The sequence below is a fragment of the Mycteria americana genome, chromosome 10 (genome assembly GCF_035582795.1).
Source record: "Mycteria americana isolate JAX WOST 10 ecotype Jacksonville Zoo and Gardens chromosome 10, USCA_MyAme_1.0, whole genome shotgun sequence".
Classification (NCBI taxonomy): domain Eukaryota; kingdom Metazoa; phylum Chordata; class Aves; order Ciconiiformes; family Ciconiidae; genus Mycteria; species Mycteria americana.
The window spans coordinates 12,506,038-12,526,208 of NC_134374.1; the positions used below are offsets into that span (position 1 = coordinate 12,506,038).

At 63.5% G+C, this 20,171-nt stretch overlaps 1 protein-coding gene across 2 annotated transcripts; it reads right to left on the reverse strand.

Moving 5' to 3' along the window:
- Positions 1-11,305: 11,305 nt before the first annotated feature.
- LOC142415230 (regulator of cell cycle RGCC-like) lies at positions 11,306-16,300 on the reverse strand. Of its 2 annotated transcripts, none has more exons than XM_075513298.1 (5): positions 16,212-16,299; positions 15,143-15,298; positions 14,530-14,610; positions 13,377-13,439; positions 11,306-11,983 (listed from the first exon to the last, which is right to left on the reverse strand). In XM_075513298.1, the coding sequence occupies exons 2-5, from the start codon at positions 15,294-15,296 to the stop codon at positions 11,976-11,978; spliced, it is 306 nt and encodes a 101-aa protein (XP_075369413.1). In that variant the 5' UTR covers positions 15,297-15,298; positions 16,212-16,299; the 3' UTR covers positions 11,306-11,975. The 2 variants fall into 2 exon arrangements, with proteins under 2 accessions (XP_075369413.1, XP_075369412.1); XM_075513297.1 differs by lacking the exon at positions 11,306-11,983 and adding an exon at positions 12,838-13,091 and having other exon boundaries at positions 16,212-16,300.
- Positions 16,301-20,171: the final 3,871 nt, after the last annotated feature.

The window sequence follows — 20,171 nt, forward strand, 5'->3', positions numbered from 1 at the left end:
AAACCCAGCTCCCCCCCCCAGCCCAGACCCCCCGGCTTTGGCTGCACCCCCTGGTCTCTGCCCGGACGCTCCCCGTAACCCCCCTCCACCCTCATGCCAAGCCGGGGGCAGCGTCGGAGCGGAGCCCTGAGCTGCTGTGTGAGCCAGGGAGGAGGGAGAGCCCTGCTGCCTCAGTTTCCCTTCTCCCCGCCCGCCTCCATGGGCCAGGCACCGTGACGGAGCCCCACGGGCCGCGGTTGTTAGGGGGATTCTTCCCCCCCACCGCTGCATGAGCATCCTCAGCAGCACTACGCTCCTTGGGGCAGCAGCTGGGGCATTTCGGGTCGTGTCCCCAGTAGGAGCCAGCCCCCCCAGTGCATCCCCGCCACCAGAGCCCGCCTCCCAGTCCGTCACCAGTCCCACCAGTCTGCCTGGGGACAGGCGGTGGCGGGGATGCTGGCAGCACTAGAGGGCAGCAGTGGTGCAGGCAGGAGCTGCCCGGCCAGGCAGAGGCCACCACCACCCAGGAGCACCTCGCTTGAGCTCCCGGGTTACCTTGGGGACATCTTCTTCTCCTCCGGTGGAGACTGGCTCAAAGCCCGGCTGGTTTCTTCTCTGGGCCTGGAACCCAAGAGAACCCAGACCAACCCAGAAGAGCTGGGAGCCAGAAGAGCGGGGTGATGCTGCTGGAAGCGGAGCAAGAACCTGTCTCATTCCCAGCAAGAAGCTGAGTCCGGCAGCAGACCAGGGCAGGACAGGACCCAAACCTCCGGCTCTCCCTCGTCCCGGGAGCAGAGGTTCACCTGGCTGGGGAGGCTCTGCAAGCTCCGGGCTCCTGCTCGGGACGCAGATGCACAGATGCGTTCGCGTTCCTGAGGAACGGCTGCTCAGTCACTTCTCCTCGGATGGCGTGGGAAGCCCTGCAGCTCTTCATTGAAAGGCTGCACCCGGTGCCCAACACCCTGGTACCCTCGGACCTCCCGTGTCCCACCAGGAGAGGTGGCAAAGAGGGTGAAGGTCACGGTGGGGCTGGCAACGCTCCTGTTTTCGGGACGTGGGAGGAGAGACACCTTAGTTTTACCATAACGGCGATCTTAGAAGATGGCACCGGCATCATGCCATGTAAATGAAGAGCCTTTAGAAGAGGAGGACCCTGCCACAAGCCCTGATGAGGTGAACCCTGGCTTCAGGTGACATTCTCAGTGATCGCACGGCTCGGCTGGGCTCCCCAGGGTTTGGTGCCACGAAATGAGCAGCAACTCCCCTGGCCTCAGCCGCAGGCGGCCGCGCTGGACGGGCAGCCAGCCCCACCGCATCCCCGTGCGTGGTGTGGTGCTCCCACCTTTAGACGTGCACCGCGCTGGGCCGTGCTCTCAGCCCCCCACCGCCTTCCTGGGAGCAGGGGCTGCTGGGTTTGGCTTTCCACCTTCTTCCCCCGCCACGTTTGGGCCATCAGGGCTGGTGAAGAGGGGCAGGCGGGCAGCAGGTCCCTCCCTAGGGATGGCCAGGACCCGTCCTCTGCCCGGAGGCCCGGCACGCGTGGCAGGGAGCGGGTCTCTCCTGCCCTGCTTGCTGGTTTGGTCCCTTTCTGGTCCCCTTCTCCCCCCTTCTCCGAGTCACTGTCCCCAGGTCTGGGAAGTCCTGCGTGCCCTGCAGAGGAGGTCCTTGCCCTCTGCACTCCCCAGAGCAGCCCCAGGTCCAGCTCCCGTGGGACTGACAGCCCCACCATTTTCCCATGAAATGAACTAACTTCTCCTTTTTTTTCCTCCTGGAAGATCAGCATTTATTTTCTCGTTTGCATAGCGTGCAAAAGGCCTGGAAGAACCAGAAACAAACAGGACGGGGAGGTGCAATTTGGAAACCTCGGCAGAAAACAGACTTTCTGCGAAGCAATGGTCTTTGGGAAGGAGAAGCAGGGCTGTGGGGCTGGGGAAGAGAGGGAAGGAGAGGGCTCTGCTCCGCTCCGCCGCTGTCCTGCTCATCCCGACAGCCGCAAGCGCTGCGGCGGTGACTGGGCTGCTCCGTGGGGGAACTTCAGAAGAGAAACCCGGACCTGGAGGTACTTGCAGACACGCTCCACGGGCAGAGCTGCCAGGACCGGGAAGGCAGATGATTTCCTGCCCATTGTTTTCTACGCCGCTTGCCCGGGAGCTTCACCAGAAGGAAATAAAAATCCCCCCTGGCTGGATGTGAAAGTCAGACCCATCACACGAAGGCAGGGACCGGCCCAGGGCTGCCTGCCTCGTCCCCAGCGTGCTGGGAAGCCGCTCGGTTCAGGGAAACAGGAAGCCCTGAAATAGCCGAAGCTGGAAACACGTGGCTGGGGGGGGAGCGGAGCTGGCAGCACCCAGCGTCCCACCGCCTCGTCTGCACAGCCCCTGGTTTGCCCCTTGCCATCGCTTCGTGGTGAGCCCGCTGCCCTTTGCCTCTCCTGCCACTGCCGTTTCCTTGTCTCCCCATCCACCCCGTCCCAAAGCACTGGGTGCTCCGGGACCCGTCCCTGCCCTGCTCTGGTCCACCCTGCATCTGGCACCCCGCTTGGAGAAGCGCACCCAGAGAGCGGTCCCGGTGATGGGTGCAGTCTGTCAGTGCTGCCTGCAGAAGGCATGGCCTTGTCCTGCTGCTAACCGAGAGCTCAGCCCCGTACCCTCCCGGGGCGGGGATAAAACCAGAGGCGATCCTCAGAAAGGACGCAACCGGTTTCTCGTCCAACCCCACACCGCGAGCGTGCAGGGATGGAGCTGCTGACCCTGCGTGCTGACCCAGGGCGGGCAGGAGGACCTAGAGCCAGGTCCGAGCTGACCACAAAGAGGGCGAGCGGGAAGGAGGGGATGCTCCGGACCACGCGAGGCTGCAGGGAGGAGGATGCTGCTTCGTCCACCTGATACCTGCACGCAGTGGCTACCAGCGATATCTACCCGGCATCGGCCTTCCAAGTACTGACAGCCAGCACGCAGCTGGGAGCCAAGAGATAGCGAGGAACACACCCCATAAAAAAGCAAATATCACAGCAAAATGGGAAAAGAGTTGAACTTTAAAATCTAAACACGCCCTACAGCGGTAGGACGGGCAGGACACGAAAACTCATGGGACACAGTGAGAAAGGAGCGTGTGGCTGGGCATCATACTAACCAAACCATAAAGAATTACAAGGAAAAAAAAGGTATTTCAAGTCCAAAGATCGTTGTATGAATAGACTGCTAGCCTCTGGGTGCAGAAAAGCGGGGCTGATTACGGTGAGGAGGGTTATTTGCAGGCTTAGCCCCCCGCTTGAATGCAGGCTCGGTGCCAGAGGAATGGTGACACAAGGCTGGACCCTCCTGGTATTAGTTTAATTAGTTCAATTATGAGGTTAATGCCAGCTAAGCCAGCAGGGAGCCCCGGCCCGGATCAGCTGTGTGCCTCTGTTCTCCCCGGAGCTCGCCCCGACCTGGGCCGGTCTCGGCAACGTCAGCCAAAAGGTTTTGGCTGGGATGGACGTCAGGCTCCTGCCCCGCGGCCCAGGGCTGCCCGACGTTGCCGCTGGTGGGGACCGCAGGAGGGCAGCTCCTAACAAAGCGGGGGGAAAGGCAGCAGGAGAAAGTCCAGAGAGACGGAATAACCTGTCTGGGGCAGGATAACCTGCCGTCATCCGTGCCCCGGCCACGCTCTGCCGCTGGATGAAATACCGCCAGCCGAGAGGCACGTGAGGCTCGTCCGTTCCCGGTCCCCAGGGCCAGCCCTTGTCCTAGCAGAGCAGAACAATCCCGGGAAGTGACCCGGGGGGGCGAGGGGACAGGATGCTGCGCTGGCCACCACCGCCGGCATTGTCTCTTTGGATACCTGGGGGGTGAAGTCAGAGCCCAGCCCGACGGAGAAGCACGGGGTGGGGGTTGAGCGGGGAACGGCGGCCAGGAGAAAGAAACACAAAACCCCTCTCATCGCAGGCACCCGCCTCGGTCTCCACCTGGGTGAAACCTCAGCGAGGAGCTCGTCCCCTCTCATCCGGGGACGCTGGCATCCCCGGGGGCGGAAAGCACCCACTCCACGCCGACCAGCACTGCGGAGCTCTCCTGTCCCCTGGGCAATGGGGGGGGTGACACAGAGACTCCTCGGGGACTTTTTCAGGAGTCAGAAGGAGCGGTTGCAGCACTGCTGAGGAAACCTCCCAGCCCTGTTCTGCAGCCTGGTCTGAAGGCACAAGCCTCCAGGCAACCCTGCACAAACCCGGCCCGTTGCCTGCCCTGGTAGCTCTTAAAGGCAGCGTGCTGTCTCCATGCACCGCCAGGTCACTGCCGGCCTTCCCAGGGACTCCCCCAAGGCACCCAGAGGTGGGGAGCATCCTTGGGGTCTCCTTGGGGCACTGGCGGTGGAAATCAGGGCGGAGAGTGTGAAGCAGGAGCAAGACCCCGGCTCTGGTTGGCACCAGTACTCTGCAGCCTGCAGGGCCGCGGGTCGGAGCCAGCACCACGCTGTTCGCCGTGGGGATGAATTCGAGCACCCGAGGGGTTCACCCTGGGGCAGTCCTTCAGGCGCCGGTTGGAGCGGGGATGCAGCTCACAGGCCTCAATGCATCCTGAAAGGTGGTCCAGGAGAGACTCGCCGCTCCTCGGAGAAGACCCTGCTGAGGGCTGGCGGAGCCGGGGACTCCACGGGGGCTGTGGGGATGGAGAGGCACGCTCAGCCGGGCTCTCTGAGCACCCTGCGCGTGACAGAGGCCTCCCTCCGCCCCGCTGCCCGTTGCAACTTGGCTAGCTTCATCCTTGCACCGTTATTCCGTGCAGGTAGCCTGAGCCCACCGCGGCTACTGAAGGCCCTAACCTCTTGCCTGGCCCGTAAGGGCCACGTTGTCGCGTTCCCATCGCTCTCAGTCAGGATCTGAGGCTGTTCGGCCTCAACTACAGCTCTCCTCGCAGCCCTGCGCCGACCAGCCTCTCTCCGTCCTGCCTTTCCCACCCTGGGGACTCCCCCAGCACAACCATGACCTGTGACGCCCCAAGCCTCCTCTGTCCCCACTGGGTCCCTCCGTGGTTTCGCATCCCTCCGTGGCATCGCAGCTAAGGGCCGCCGTCTCCACGGTGGAAGCTGCGGGCAAGGACGGTGGAGAGCTGATGGGACCGGTGACGCCGGGCTACGGGGTTGGTGATGCCGGGCTACGTCACCTCTTTCACTTCTGGGAAGGAAGTTTGTTTCTGGGGAGGCGTTTCAACAGAGAGGAGCCGTCAAAGCCTACACTCGTTCCCCTCTTGCCTAAGCACAGCTCTCCCTTGGAGGAGGCAAAGCCAAGGCACGTAACGCAGCGGGGTGTCTCCCGTCTGCGGTGGCCGAAGGCAAGGACCGACGTTTCGAGAGCTGAGAGACGGTTGGGTTCATTATGTCTGGAGGCAGGCAGGGTCACCATGCCCGTCCTACCTTGGTCCCCAAAATGGAGACGCTCCCCGCAGCCCGCGTCTGGCTGCACTGGCAAGGTGGCGAAAGGCAGCAGAGGGGAGCGAGCTGGTGTTTGGGGCATTGAGTTGGTGTTTGGGCCATCGAGTTGGTGTTTGGGCCATTGAATTGGTGTTTGGGGCATCGAGTTGGTGTTTGGGCCATCGAGTTGGTGTTTGGGGCATCGAGTTGGTGTTTGGGCCATCGAGTTGGTGTTTGGGGCATCGAGTTGGTGTTTGGGCCATTGAGTTGATGTTTGGGGCATCGAGTTGGTGTTTGGGGCATCGAGTTGGTGTTTGGGGCATCGAGTTGGTGTTTGGGCCATTGAGTTGATGTTTGGGGCATCGAGTTGGTGTTTGGGGCATCGAGTTGGTGTTTGGGCCATCGAGTTGGTGTTTGGGGCATCGAGTTGGTGTTTGGGCCATCGAGTTGGTGTTTGGGGCATCGAGTTGGTGTTTGGGGCACCGTGGACCTGCACCCCCCAGGGAAACACCTCCGGCTCTGCTCGGCGGTCCTGCCGGTCCTGCGTCCCCTCGCCGGCATCACCAGGGCTGGTTTTGGGCAGGGATCCAGGCGACGGAGACTTTGGTCCCCCCAGGTCCTGCACTGACACCTGCTTTGCCACCTCCGGCGGGCAGGACCTGGGTCGGGCGCAGCCAGGGCTGGCAGCTCCCTGGGGAGCGGAGGGGGCCGAGGACGGCACCCACCCGGGCCGGCAGGGCAGGGAGGGAAGGGCTCGAGAGCCGAGCTGCTCAGCACGGCTGCGGACCGTTTCACGCAAACCCGTTAGGAGGAGGACGAGCTGACGAGGACCCGCGTCACGGTCGGGTCCCACAGAGCCGGTGCTCCTTCCCGCTCCCCCCGGGACGGGGCTGCCGGGGGTGCTCCCCTCACTGCTGCCAGCCGGCCAGCCCCGGGGGGACCTCGCACCCTCAGCCCAGCACGGGACGAGTGAGGAGTGCTGAGCCGGGCTTTTGGAGGGGAAACGTGACCTACGACGAGAGCTGTGCCTGCCCCCACGCAGCTCTCCGGCTCCAGCTAAAAAGCATGCTGGAAACCAGGCTTTTAAGTCAGGACCTGAAAGGGCCCCGCTTCCCCCTTTCCCGTGAATGCGGAAAGATCCCCCCCAAACACGTGAGAGGGCTTGCTGGGAAAGAAAGGCAGCGGCAGTCGGCATCCCCAGGTTAGGTTAGCTCCCAAAATAGTCACAGCCTCTTGCACCACCACGGCCGGAGTGCCCGGGCAGCCAGGGACTTCTGGGGGAGGGAATCCCCCAGAAGGATGTGGGATGTGGCTCCTCTCCGAAACACAGCGTGGCACGGACGTCCCCGAGCGCACGCAGCCCTGGGCAGCACCGGGCGCACGTCCTCCCGGCTGCTGGAGGAGAAAGCACCAAGCTGGAGCAGTCCGGTGAGGACCAGAGAGCCATGTTACAGGGGGATGAAGGAGAGCTTTTGGTGGGACTGCTGAGGTCCCGATCCAAATCTTTCTGCAGTTAGACAGCGAGCCCCTCTTGCTGCTAGGTTTTAAGCTCAGCAAGAGCAGCAGCTCTTTGCTTTGGTGTTTTGGTGGGGAAATACCTCGCCTTACGTGCCTTTCTCAGGGCTGACCCGGTCAGCGGGGCGCGATGAAGGAAATTCAACCTATGATTTCTTTAGGGGAACTCTGGTGACTCTTTTTAACCCCCGTCCCGAGGCTGGGGAGATCCCTCCAGGTGGGAGCAGCTTCACCGAGGAACGCCAAGCCTGGGTAGGCTGCGGGAGCGTGTCCAGCTCCATCAGCCCCCACGCACAGACAGAAGCCCTGACATCTGCACGCTTGTCCTGCCTCCCCACGGGGACGCGGGACGCCTCCGTCCAGCGAAAGGCACCCCATCCCTTCTTCCTGTGGAGGAAGAACCCAGGGAGGCACAGGCAACGCCTGCCCAGAGGTGGTCCCGAGGGCGGTGGCCACCAGGCAGGTTTCTGGCTGCCCTCCGTGCAGCAAGGGAGGGAGGTGGCTGGTTGCCAGCCAGCCCCTGTGTGGCTACGGGGCTACCTCGGCTAAAGCTCTCACCTCCGTGGCACAGCCTGGCCGTTCGGGTCCCCAGGACGCCAGGAGATCTGCAAGGTGGTGTGGCAGCTGGAGCTGAACGCCCCCAGGCTGGAGGAGGGGGCTCACCGAAGCCCCTAGGAAAAGAGCATATGGGACCTACTGCCGGAGCAGTGCCTGCTCCGCTGAGGCAATAGCCACCGCGGCCTCCAGAAAGGCTGGCTTTGCAGCTGGGCTGGAAGGAAAAGGTGCAGGCAGGAGGCCCGTGCAGCTGCCTCGACTCCGGTTAGCCACTTCCCGTCCCTCGGCAGCCCCGCGTACGCTGCTCTCGCTTCTAAGAAAACAAGCAAGCAGTGAGCAGGCAGCAGACCGCAGGGCGGTGAACGCACGGCCGGCGAACGCACGGCCGGCAGCGGTGCCAGCCTTGCAGGCGGCCCTGGGCAGGCACCGCGTGCCTGCTCCGGCCTGGCTAGGGCTGGGTTTCTTCTCTGCTGACCGTGGCCGGCTGGGGGGCTGCAGCCCGCTTTCCCTGCCCTCTGCTGCCTGCGCCCCGACCAGCCTGGACCAGCAGCTCCCAGCTGATGCCGATGCCGATGCCGATGCTGGGAGCTCCGGCATCCCCCAGCAGCGCTGCTCAGGGGCTGACCGGCCCCGGCTCCTCCGACACCCTCAGCTCCCGGTGCCTCCGGAGGGTGGGTTCCCACCCTGGCAGGTCCAAAGCACTCTCAAGACTCTTTGCAGAGCCCTGCTCAAAGTCCAGCCTGGCCCTGCTGCTCCCAGGGCTCCTTGGCCCTGGTCCAGCCTCCTCCGAGCTGCTGTGGGAAGAGGGGCCCAGGGGAGGAACTGGCTTGTCACAAGACGTGCTTGTTCGCGCTGATTATTTTTGCAGCACCTCCACCCCACGTTGCACACAGGGGCCATCCGACCTGCCCCACCGGCCGCCTCGGTCGGCCTCAGCCCTCTCTGCTCTCGGGTTTTCAGCCGCCCGGGAGGCAGTGTCCCCCCAGGCTGCACAACGGCCCTTGGACAACTGTCCCCCCGTGGGGAGCCCCCATCTCAGTGCCACCCTGCGTGTCCCCAACCCCTGCCTGGGGTCCCCAGGAAAAAAAAAAATCCCCCGCCCTGTCGCAGCAGAGGACCTGCCGGAGCCCCGGTGCCCAAAGGGGTCTGCTTGCAGCGATGGGCACGAGCCCGTCCCGGGGGGGTTCGGCTGAGCACCACCATCGCTGCTGTCGTCGGTGCAGGCTGGGCAGGACGGTGCTGGCGTTAGGTCCCACGTCACCCACATGTCGCACCGGCACTGTGGGGTGCCCAGTGCCAGCCCCGCCGTCCTCCCAGCACCGACCCAAGCAGACGCCGACGGCTATATGCTGACGGCTATATGCTGACGGCTATATCATGGGGCGCAGGAGGCACCGCGAGCCCTGGAGAGGATCCTGCGCAACATGGGACAGCTCAGCCTCGTGGTGCAGGCAGCACCCACGTAGCCTGCCCGATTCGAGGGGCTGGAGGAAACGCGGGGTGAAACCCAAACCCCTCTCCTGGCAACCCCCACAACAAACCACCCCTCTGGAGCTTCACCGAGTCTGTTATTTTGCTGCAGGGGTGTATCAGCCGCAGCAGATTTGGGGCTTGAAAGTATTTATATCTGCAGCTGCTTAGCAACCTTTGCAGACACCGCGCTGGTGCGAGCCGGCGAGCGGCGCCCAGGGAAGGCAACAGCGTGGGATTCCCCAGCCCAGCACCGAGCATCACCGCGACCCAGCCAGAGACCGCGCTGGCGGGCGGGCCGGGGGTGGTCTGTTAAAAATCCCCTTCCCACACGGGCTGGTACGGCGCTTGTGATGCCCGGAGGCAGAAAGGGACCGTAGGTGGAATACGTACCAGTCAGAGCTAGATTGCAAGGGCGAAACGCCTGCGTGCAATGACTCAGAGGGGAAAAAAAACCATCCCGAGTGACGCTGGGGTTGCTGCCATCACCAGTGTGCACGGCAGGGACGGTCCCTGCAGCTCCTGCTGCCCTGGCCCCATCTCCCCGCAGAGCGGGGTGCTCCGGCCCCCGCGGCACAGCCGGGCGTCACGGGCACGTCTCCGAGCGTCGCCTCCGCCCCCGCCACGCTGCTCTCGCCCCCGTCTTCTGGCTGCCCCTCGACGGGGCCGGGGGGTCCGTTTGGGAGGCAGATCAGCGGCCACGTCACGCAGCATGGGGAGGGTGACGGCGGAAAGCGTCCCCACGCGTGACCTGCCCTGCACAGGGCTCTGCTGAGGCTGCCCAGAAGCCCGAGAGCTGCTCCCGGCTGAGAGCTCGACTTTGCAGGATTAATGCGTGTTCAGCAGACTTCTGGGAGAGCGCTAAGCCCCAGGCTGGCAGATTAGATGACCAATATCCTCCTGGTCAGCACCCCGTGAACCAAGGAGCGAAGGAAGAAGCTAAAACCGTCTCGTTTCCTGCTCAGACGGTTGCAACAGAGCCGCACGTGGCCCCGCTCCACGTGGATGTGACAGGGAAGGGAGGGCAGCGCTGCCAGCCCGGAGACGAGCGGGACCCCACGTTCCTCCTCTCCCCTGGGCTCCTCCTGGTCATCCCACCGCTCACGGGGCAGCTGCTGGGGAGGGGAAAGCCAGGGGTGGACCGAGCATCCCTCACAACCCCCAAATCTCCCTCCAAGCTCAGCTGCCCCCAGGTCGATCTCACGCCTCAGCCCTTCCCTTCTGCCTGCCCTCGCCCGGCAGGGACACGCAGGGACCCGGCAAGGCAGGGAGTCCCCCCGCAGCGCCCAAGGCTGCAAACCCGCGTCCCCCGGGGACTTGCTCCCGGGGCTGCTGTGAGTGGCAATGACCAGAGGAAGTGCCACCAGGGCAGGGCCGTTGGCAAGCGGGACCCCCGGAGCAGCGTCACCCGTGGCCGCCCACCCCAGCCTTTCCGAGCGCATTGGGAACAAACCCCCAGCTGCAAACCCAGCTCTGCGTTCGCCTCTCGTTTCTTTAGGCCAAGCAAGAAATACTCCCCGTAACGTATCTTTAGGATAAAGTTTTTTAAAGGCTTTTCAAGAGAGAGCATCAACAGGAGCAGAGCAGGAACAGGTCCCCAGGGTCTCCTCCCACCGGAGCGAGAGGAGCGGGCGGTGGCTCATCTCCCCTAGCAGATGGAGGTGGAAAGGGACGGACTCTGCCCTCCTCTCCCACCCCTGCGCTGTCCGAGAGCCAGAGCCCACGTGAGGGGGCATCCGAGCGGCTGCCACGGCCGTTTGCCCACCCTGCAGCTCCTGATGAGGCCCCAGCCCTCCTCTCCCCGCTCCCAGCGGGGTCAGGACCCAGCCCCCTTGGAGCAGCCGGGCTCCCCGCCAGCCCCGGGGGGCTGCTCCGGGGAAGCCCACGCTCCCGGACTGGGGTTTGCCCCAGCAAACTGGGTTTTGCCCCAGCAAACCCCAGACTGGGTTTTGCCCCAGCCGGGCAGGGCATTTCCCCAGGGGGGCACAAGGCAGCAGGAGGGTTTGAGTCCCGGGGACACGTTGCAGGGGGCTTCGCTAAGGCCCCCCCAGCAGAGCTGGCTCCCTCCCTCTGTCCATCCCTCCCTCTGTCCATCCCTCCCTCTGTCCATCCCTCCCTGCTGCCAGGGTCCGAGCTCAGGGCACGGCAGCCCAGCCTGCCCCACGCTCTGGGAGGGGTCCTGGGAGGACCAGGGGGTCCCCTACCCCGCTTCAGGCAGACAAACGCTGCTTAATTTGCTTCTCGGAGGCCTCTCTCCCCCATCTCTCCGCTGCCCCACTGGCTGGTAGCCCCCAGGGCTAGGGCCCAGCCCAGGCACGCCTGCTCCCAGCCCGGCAGGCAGCTGCAGAGAGAGGAGCCCGTGGGAAAAGGCTGGACGGACACACACGGACAAAGCACGGAGACTTAAAATCCCGTTCATAGAAATCCATCCCATTTGTACAGTGTGTAGTATCCTTTTAACAGTTATTTACAGCAGCAGTCGGGGCAGAGGCACTTGGGGTGCAGGCGGGGGCCTTATTTGAGGCTACCCATGCAAAGCGAAGGGCCAGCAGCGGCTGTCACTGCCTGCGACAGCCGCTGCTGTGGGAACAGGCTTTCCTGACCCGGGAGGGGACACCAAGGTCTCTCTGATGTCCTGCAAGCTGATCTTCCCTCAAATCACCCAGGGTTTCTCCTCTGGCTTCACCAGCGGCATAGACCCCCCCCCTACCCCCAAACCCAGTGGGTCACAAGAGCTGCCAGCCCCCCTCGTAGGGCAAAGCCCGCTGCCCCCAGCGAGAGCTCGTCCCATCCCACGCTGGCAGAGTCCTGCCCCGCGTGCGGGAGCAGAGCAAGGCCCAGCCGCCGCCACGGCCCGGCCGCCGTCGCGGCCCGGCCGCCCGTCCCATCGCTGGGTCGGTCCCCGCTTGCGGCCGGCGCCGGCCTTCCCCGGCGCGGAGCGGCGTGGCACGGCGCGGAGAGCTGCCGCCCACCCGGGCGGTGGGTGGCAGGGGCACAGAAGCAGAGGGTGCATCGGGGAGGCACGGGGCTCAGCTGCTGTGGGTCCTCCTCTCCAAACTCGCCACATCTCACATCTCTGCAGGACAATCAAGGGAGGGGGGAAAGAAAACAAAACAGATCGGTGAGACCGCTGCTGGGGGGAGGAGGGCTGCACGGTGCACTGGACCCCCCCAGGCATCACCAGCAGCAGGGGTAGAGCAGAAATCTGCTGGGGGAGGCTCTGGTCCCCCTCCTGCTTCGCCGCCTCCCAGTATGGCCCAGGGCCAGCAGAAGCAGCGCTTCCCACCAGCCACCCCATTGCGGACACTCGGAAGGGAAGGGAAGGGAACAGATACCGAGAACTGCGACTTACGCAGCCTGCCTAGGGGGAAATTTTTTATATATTGTTTTTTAAAGCAAGTTCTCTCTGCCTCCAGCCTGTCACCCGGGGACCTCTTTGGAGAGGAAGTGTGCTTCCCCAGTTTCTGCCTCAGTTTCTGCCTCCAGACACAGGAAACTGTGTCTGCCTCAGTTTCCCCAGCAAGGAAGCTATCGGACCAGCCAGCCTCGCAGGACTGCACAGCTGCCTGGGTAAAGCTGCCGGAGACAGCCAGCACGGCATCACCACCTTCCCCAGGGGCACCTGCAGCCAAGCCCTTCACCAGGAGAAAAACATCTGCAGGAGGAGACCACGACCCGTCCGTGCTCCCCGCGGGCTGGGATTCCCCTCTCCGCCACCGCACGGACCCGCTGAAGCGGTTCCCGCTCCGCAGATGCGGCAGTCTCACTCTGAGACCTGCCCACAGCTTCGCTCCGTGCCGACGCGCCCCAAGGGACGCTTCCACGGGCACGTGCTAGGTGGCACCTATCGAGCCCGAATCCTCACTTTCCTCCCTCCAGATGGGATATTTCCACAGGGCTGATTTTTTCCAGGCTGGGGTATACCACAAGGAAAAATACTCTTCTCCTCCTGCTCGCCTTCCCCGCCTCGTAGCAAAGAAAAGCCTTTGAGCAGCAGGCGGAGGGATGCCGTAGGCTGAGACCCACAAGCACCTGGAGATCTTCTGGAAAATGTCAATAGCTCTGCAGATTGCGCAGTCTGGCCACCTTTTTTGCAGGTCTTTGTTGTCAGGACCAGTCTGGCCTTCACATCCCCAATCCCCTCCACCAGGACACCACCACCTCCACTCCACCACCGGGGGAAACTGAGGCACCAGAGAGGGAAGACACTCAAGCAGGGGAATTTCTGCCCCAGCTGGAAGAGCTTGAAGGGGGATGGGGGGGTGACACCCAGATGAGCCCCCCTCTCAAAAGAGAAGACAGAAGGATTCCACCCCTGCAGCCAAAACCAGGTCTGAGCCCCTGCAGTGGGAGCCCCAGGCAGGAGGGTGCTGAGCCAGGGGCAGCGGAGAAGCCCCAGCCCAGGCGCCCTGCCACGCTGGATGCAGCTTGGGGCTCGGAAAGCACAGGGATCAGAGCTGCGTACGTACCCTCCAACACTTTATCCAGATCCGCAATGAACTCCTCCAGCTCCTGTGTGTCTCCAAGCTTAGCTAGCGGAGAGAAACACACCGTCAGGTCTCTCCCATTCCCTCCCCCAGCTCTAATTTGGGAGAAGAAAGATCCCTGCACCTTGTTTCTAACCACAATTGCCCCAGCTGCCTGCTGCTTCTGTGCCAGCCAGGTGCTGCCCGGCAGCGGTGGGAGGGGGTTGCAGGGGGGGCTGCGTGTGCACAGCTCGGGAATAACCCCAGCCAAACGCCCCCGGGCGCAGCGTCCCCGTGGGTCGATGCATCTCTGTGGGATTACAGACCACGCTTGTACCCAGCTGCTGAAGGCATCAGAAGGGCAGCACTGAAGCTTTCCAAGCAGCTGCCCAGCACTGCCTGGCTCTGGAGTCCCGCGCTCGCACGGAGCTTAAGGGCAGCTCTAGCATCACCCGTCCGCAGGGCAGGGCGCTCCCCCCGCCACGTGCACACACGGGTCCGTGCGTGGGAGTTACAGGGCTGAGGAGCAAGGGGTTTCACCAAGGACGCTGCCCGAGGGCAGCGTGGGCAGGAAAACCCCAGGACTAACTCTGACCTGCAGACACGCGGCATTTCCACCCCCCGCACCCCCTCTGCCCCTCGGCTCAGGCCCAGGCTCTGGGGGTAGGATGGTGCCCGCAAGGATCACGCAGATCAGCATCCCATAACCCAGCCAGCGGCTCAGCGTGGGGGAAAGCGGAGAGGCAGGGCACGTCCTCCCACGCACACGAGGTCGGCCAGCCAGGGCTCAGCTGAGGCCAGAGCTGGACTGGATCCATACACGGTGGGAAGGGTGCTCACCCTCCCTGTGCCGCCTCGTCCCTGCAAAATCCTGTGCTTCCCAGGTCAGGAACAGAGCCCCTCTCTGTGACGCTCCCAAAGAGAGCTCTGGCTCAGGCTAGCATGGCTGGGAACATGCCAGTCCAACTTTATACCTCTTCCAGGATCCAGCCAGGACCCCAGGGCTCATTCCCACCTCCAAATCCGGCAGAACCCCATGGGCACACCCCCTGCCCCCCCGCCTCAGGGCGGGTGAAGGCCCATCGCTGCCGAGCCAAGCCAAGCACGCAGAAGGAAGCCCTGGCATCAGCCCTTCGGACAGATCTTTCAGCCTCACCTTTGGAGGGGTAAGCATGAGCAGGGGTGTTGAGGTCCTCCTCGCTGGAGTTGAGACTGCTTCCTGGGGACGTGCTGGTACCTGCAGGTGCAAAGCATCGGTCACTGTCCGCAGCCACAGGCACCTTATAAATGAGCTGCAGGACCAGGGACCAATCTCGTGTGTGGCATAGGGTCCCTGGTCCACCCTCGCTCTTGGCCAGCCCATCTGCTCTTCCCCTGCTGCAACGAATGCTTGGAAAAAGGGAACTGAGCTTCTCCGACAGGCCAAACGGCACCAGAGGTTGCCTGGGCACAGCCACGGGGACTCCTCAGGGTTATGACAGCGAACCGGTTCCCTCCGAGCTGCCGGTTATCCCAAGCCTCGTGCAGTCCTGCCGCAGCCAACCCAGCAGAAGGAGCCCCAGCAGATGTTGGCAGGCCCTGGGCCGGGATCCAGTGGTCGTCGCCCCACGCTACTCATCCAGCCCACGAGAGACGAGTCAGACGGGCAGCTCAGAGCCGGGATCAGCGGGAAGCTCCATGCTTTACCACAGAGGAACTCCACAAAGCGACTCCATCCCGACAGACACCATCCTCCCCCAGGACTCCTCATTCCCCAGCCCCGGACTCACTCTCCAGCTCATCAATGCCGCTGTCGTACACGCTGTGTCCCGCTTTGCTCTTCAGCTCCTCCAGGTGCTGCTGGTATTGACACGCAGGGCCTCTGTCAAAGTCCTCCATCACCTCATCGAACTCCCGCAGCAGGTCGCTGAGCTCATCGGCCATGGCTGGGAGCGAGAAGTCAGCGGAGGAAGGGGTTTGGGGCACGCACCAGGCAGGCAGCCCCAGCAAAAGCCTCTCGGGAGCAGTACCAGGCTGGGGACGGGGCAGACGCGGGCTCCGGGCCACCTCTCTGCAGGCAGGCTGCCAGCTCTCGCTCCGGGCAGCGAGCCCGGGGCCGACCTTGCCCCTCACAGCTCTGGGCACATCCCGCTCCTTGGGCGGCTCAGCCATCGCTCCAGCTCACCCCGCTGCTGGGCAGGGGCCCAGCCCAGTAAGAGCTGGTCCTAAGCAGGCAAGGGTCTTCATCCCGGACCCAGCTGCTTCCCCTGCCTTCAGCGGAGGTGACGGCAGGGCTGAGCAGGGGCCCCGGCCTATGTTGAGCCCGGGGGAGCAGCAGCAGCACGCCGCAGCCTGCGAGCGGGGCAGGGCTTCTCCCTCCGGGTCCTGCCCCCCAGAGCCAGCCCGTCCCGGGGGGCCAAGGCTGGAGCGGCCGCACACGGTGCTTCCGAGGGCTGAAAACAGCAGCACGGCCGGCGGGGCGGAGCGGGGCGAGGCCGGCCCCGAGCTCAGGCCGCCGCTGAGCCAGCCCGCGCGGGAAGGGGCCACCGGCGGGCTTCTGGACCGGGCCGTGCCGACCCGACGGAGCCCCGGGCGGCACATGGAGGGGGGGGCGCAAGCCCGGGCCAGGCGGAGGCCGGCAGCCTCCGCCCCGCACGCTGCAAGCCGCGCCCTGCGCCCCGGGGCTCTCCCGGCGGGAGGCTTAGCGAGGCGGGGGGACGGGACAGAGGGGCAGGGCCCCGCGGGGAGCCGCGGAGGGGGGCTCCGGGGAAGGGAGGCGAGGCACGGCACGGCACGGCACGGCACGGCACGGCACGGCACGGCACGGCACGGCACGGCACGGCACGGCACGGCACTCACCGGCGGGCTCCGCTCGGCTCCGGTCGGGTCGGCTCGGGCCGGGTCCCGCCGCGCGCGGCGGTTTTACCCCCGGGGCCGCCCCGCGCCGCTCGGGGCGGTGGGCGGGGCGTGGGAGGGGCGTGGCCGCAGCGCCCTGGCGGCTCCGCCCCGCCCCACTCGCGGGGCCGCGTCGCTCCCGTGGGGTCCCGGCCGCGCCCGTCCCCTGCGGCCGCCGTGGGTCACCCCGCCGGTCCCCCCCCCCCCCCCCCACCCCGTGCGTGCCCGGGCGAGGGTCGCCCTGAAGAGACGGGTCTGGGTGTCGGGGGTCTCCCCTCGCCCCCGCAGGACGAGGGACTGGCCTCTCCCACGCGGGGCTCGCCTTGTCTCCACGCTCTGATGGTCCTGGGTGATGCCCGGGGCCTGGGGACCTTTGTCCTGTGGAGCCGGCTGGCCAAAGCCCTCCCACGCAACAGCGGCCACGGGGGGATCTCCCCGCAGCCCACCCCTGCTGCCCCTGGGCGCCTTCCCCCCGGCCCAGCGCAGGGCTGGTCCAGGCGAGCTTCTCCCCAGGCTGGAGATGGTCTGGAGATCTTCACATTTCTGCCCGGGTGCCGCTGCCTTCCCTGCACCGTTGTCCGTCCTCCAGAACTCGAAGTCCCGTAGGATGAGTTCTCCACTTCCCTTCCATGAAGCTTTGCCTCCTTTCCTTGGAGCTCACCCCTCCTTCGTCCTTTCTGCCTCCTTTCAGGCAGTTGTAGAGAGCGATGAGGTCTCCCCTCAGCCTCCTTTTCTCCAGGCTGAACAACCCCAGCTCCCTCAGCCGCTCCCCATCAGCCTTGTGCTCCAGACCCTTCCCCAGCTCCGTTGCCCTTCTCTGGACACGCTCCAGCCCCTCAATGTCTCTCTGGGAGTGAGGGGCCCAACACTGAACACAGCATTCGAGGTGCGGCCTCACCAGTGCCCAGTACAGGGGACGATCACTGCCCTAGTCCTGCTGGCCACACCATTCCTGACACAAGCCAGGATGCCATTGGCCTTCTTGGCCACCTGGGCACACTGCTGGCTCATGTTCAGCCGGCTGTCGACCAACACCCCAGGTCCTTTTCCGCCGGGCACTTTCCAGCCGCTCTTCCCCAAGCCTGCAGCGTTGCATGGGGTTGCTGTGGCCCAAGTGCAGGACCCGGCACTGAGCCCTGTTGAACCTCACACAGTTGGCCCCGGCCCATGGATCCAGCCTGTCCAGGTCCCTCTGCAGAGCCTTCCTCCCCTCAGCAGATCAACACTCCCGCACAACTTGGTGTCATCTGCAAACTGACTGAGGGTGCACTCGATCCCCTCGTCCAGACCATTGATGAAGATATTGAACAGGACTGGCCCCAGCACTGAGCCCTGGGGACACCACTGGTGACCGGCCACCAGCTGGAGTGAACTCCATTCACCACCACTCTTTGGGCCCGGCCGCCCAGCCAGTTCTTTACCCAGCGAAGAGTACGCCCGTCCAAGCCATGAGCAGCCAGTTTCTCCAGGAGAATGCTGTGGGAGACCGTGTCGAAGGCTTTACTGAAGTCTAGACAGACAACGTCCACAGCCTCTCCCTGCTGCGAATGAAAAGCTGTCCACTCTTCTGGTGGCATCAACCCAGCAACTGTCTGGGTGGCGAGAAGGAGGCAACGGAGGCAGATGCTCCCTCACTCTCGTCTGCTGGTTTGGAAAAGTCAGATTGAGGCTACGCTTGCTTTTTATAGAGGCTGCATGCCCCTAACTGCCTAAAATATCTTCAGACCATCTCAGTATTTTTTTTTCAGTGTTAAAGATAACGTATTGAAAGTCTTAGGTACTCTAAGGCTGCACTCAAATGTAAAGACCCATATCTGAACGAGGGAGCTGAGAGCCGGTTTGTCCTCCCCGGGTTTAGGATGGTCGGTGGTTTGTCTCAGTAGGCACTTCCAATCCACGCCGCCTTGGGGGATTCAGGAGCCCATCAAGGGCTCTGCCTGCTTTTTGCCAGCCCTGAATCAGCCCAGGCCAGCATCCTCCGGGCGGCTGAGCCGGCCACGGGGGAGACCACAGCCTCTGGGGAGCGCAAGGGCACTCGTGGGTCTTCCAGCTGTGCCAGCCCGGGGTTTTCTTTAGCTCTTACTCTTTCTGCACCTAACCACCAGCGACCGCTGACACCTGGGTGGCTCCGGGAGCGAGGTGATACGGGCGAGCTTCTCTCCTTCAGCTTTACTAGCGAGTTTTCAAGTCAAGAGGTCTGCGTCTGGGCAGCGTTACTCTTGTGTTACTCCACGACACGCTCCCACGACCGATAGCTGCAGCAAGCACCGCCGCTCAGCCCAGCGCTGCGTAATTCCAGCACCAAAAGCTGGCGAACGAAGAGGTCCTCAGCCATTAAACGCTGTCTCGCCGCTTGTGACCAGAACATCAGCCAGAGACCTTGGCCTGACGATTGCGGGCTGTGCTGGGGACCCTTCGATCTTTCCCGGAGAAGGTACGCCGCAGAGCAGAGGAAGGCATTCACCGCCCCTTGCCGTGAGCTGCTGGCTTGTGGACAGGGACATATCCCCTCACGATGCTTCGATTTCGACAAAACCTGGCTGCCTGCGTGGGTATAGGAGGTATAGGAGGTATAGGAGGTATAGGAGGCCAGGCGTTACAGGTATAGGAGGCCAGGCGTTACAGGGGAGAAGAGTCTTTTTTGCAGACGGAAAGTGTCTTTACTGTTCATCTCCATTCTTTTAATGTCCTGGGTAACCATACCCATCAACCAATGTCAGCGGCATCTGGCAGCGTCCCTAGTTCTTCCCAGCGCGGGGTGGCGCAGGACGCGACTTCACCCCTTGCGATGCAGAACCCGTATTTAGCAGACGTCGCACGTCAGCAGCTGAGATGGCATCGGGAAGCGGTATTAGAGCAGGCTCACCCGCCGCAGCGGGAGTAACCCAGCTCTGGTTTGCCGTGCCCCGGTCGGGGATTTTCCACGGCGAACGACGCAGCCCGGCGAAGGCTGGGAACCCCGGCGGTTCCTCTCAGACCGGGTGTTGAGGGGAGCTCGGCCAGCTTGGGGCCGGTTCTGCTCCGCAGCCTTGCCCTCCCTCCAAAGGCGAGAAACATCCACCCACCCACCCATCCATCCACCATCCCGTGCTGCCCATCGCCAACAACACGCTGCCCTCGCCGCTCCTCCGTCTGACGGCTCCTTTCAGCTGGGGCAAACTCCCACTGACTTTTTAGGTCAAACAAAATCAAGTATTGATGCCGTGGTACCCAGCACTGCTTCAAGAGACCAGGGCAATATTATCTGCCAGGTGAGCGTGACCCCTTTCCTCTCTGGATTTAACTCCTCGGGCAGTTTCTCTGCTCTCAAAAATACAAATAAAGCAAAGCTTTGCTTAAAACGGGAGGAACTTATTCTGAGTCATACATGTTCTTTCAGGTTACCATGAGAACTTGAGTAGATAAAGCGTTACGTGGTGCCACTCGCTATGGTTACACGCGCGTGTATCCTGATCAGCGGCATAAGGGAGGCGCATGGGTTAAAAAAGAGACAAAAAAGGATCCTGCTTTCTTTGCTGTTGACTGCCAAATCACTCACTCGCTCGTGAACCCGAGTAACTGGTCCCACTGCTGCAAGATACTCCCTGTTGTACCCTTCTTAAGACCTCTAAGCTTGACTCTAGCGGTAAAAACCCCTCCAGTGCCGAGTCGCCCGAGCTGGTTTGGGTTGTGTTGGTGCTAACAACCAGCCAGCAAGGACCCCCACCAGCAACCCACCCCCGTGCCGGCACTGGGGCTCTAGAAACAGCAAGACAGAAGCTTTCAGATCGTTTCAAAAGGTGAAATCTCAGAGCCTTGCAGATTCAGCCTGGGGAGGCGGGGAAAAGAGCCCGACGGTAACTAAATCTGAAGCATAACAAAAGCTAACCGGCTTTTTCAGAGCCGGTCCGGAGCGATGCTAACGCCTCATGAATGATGGTGCTT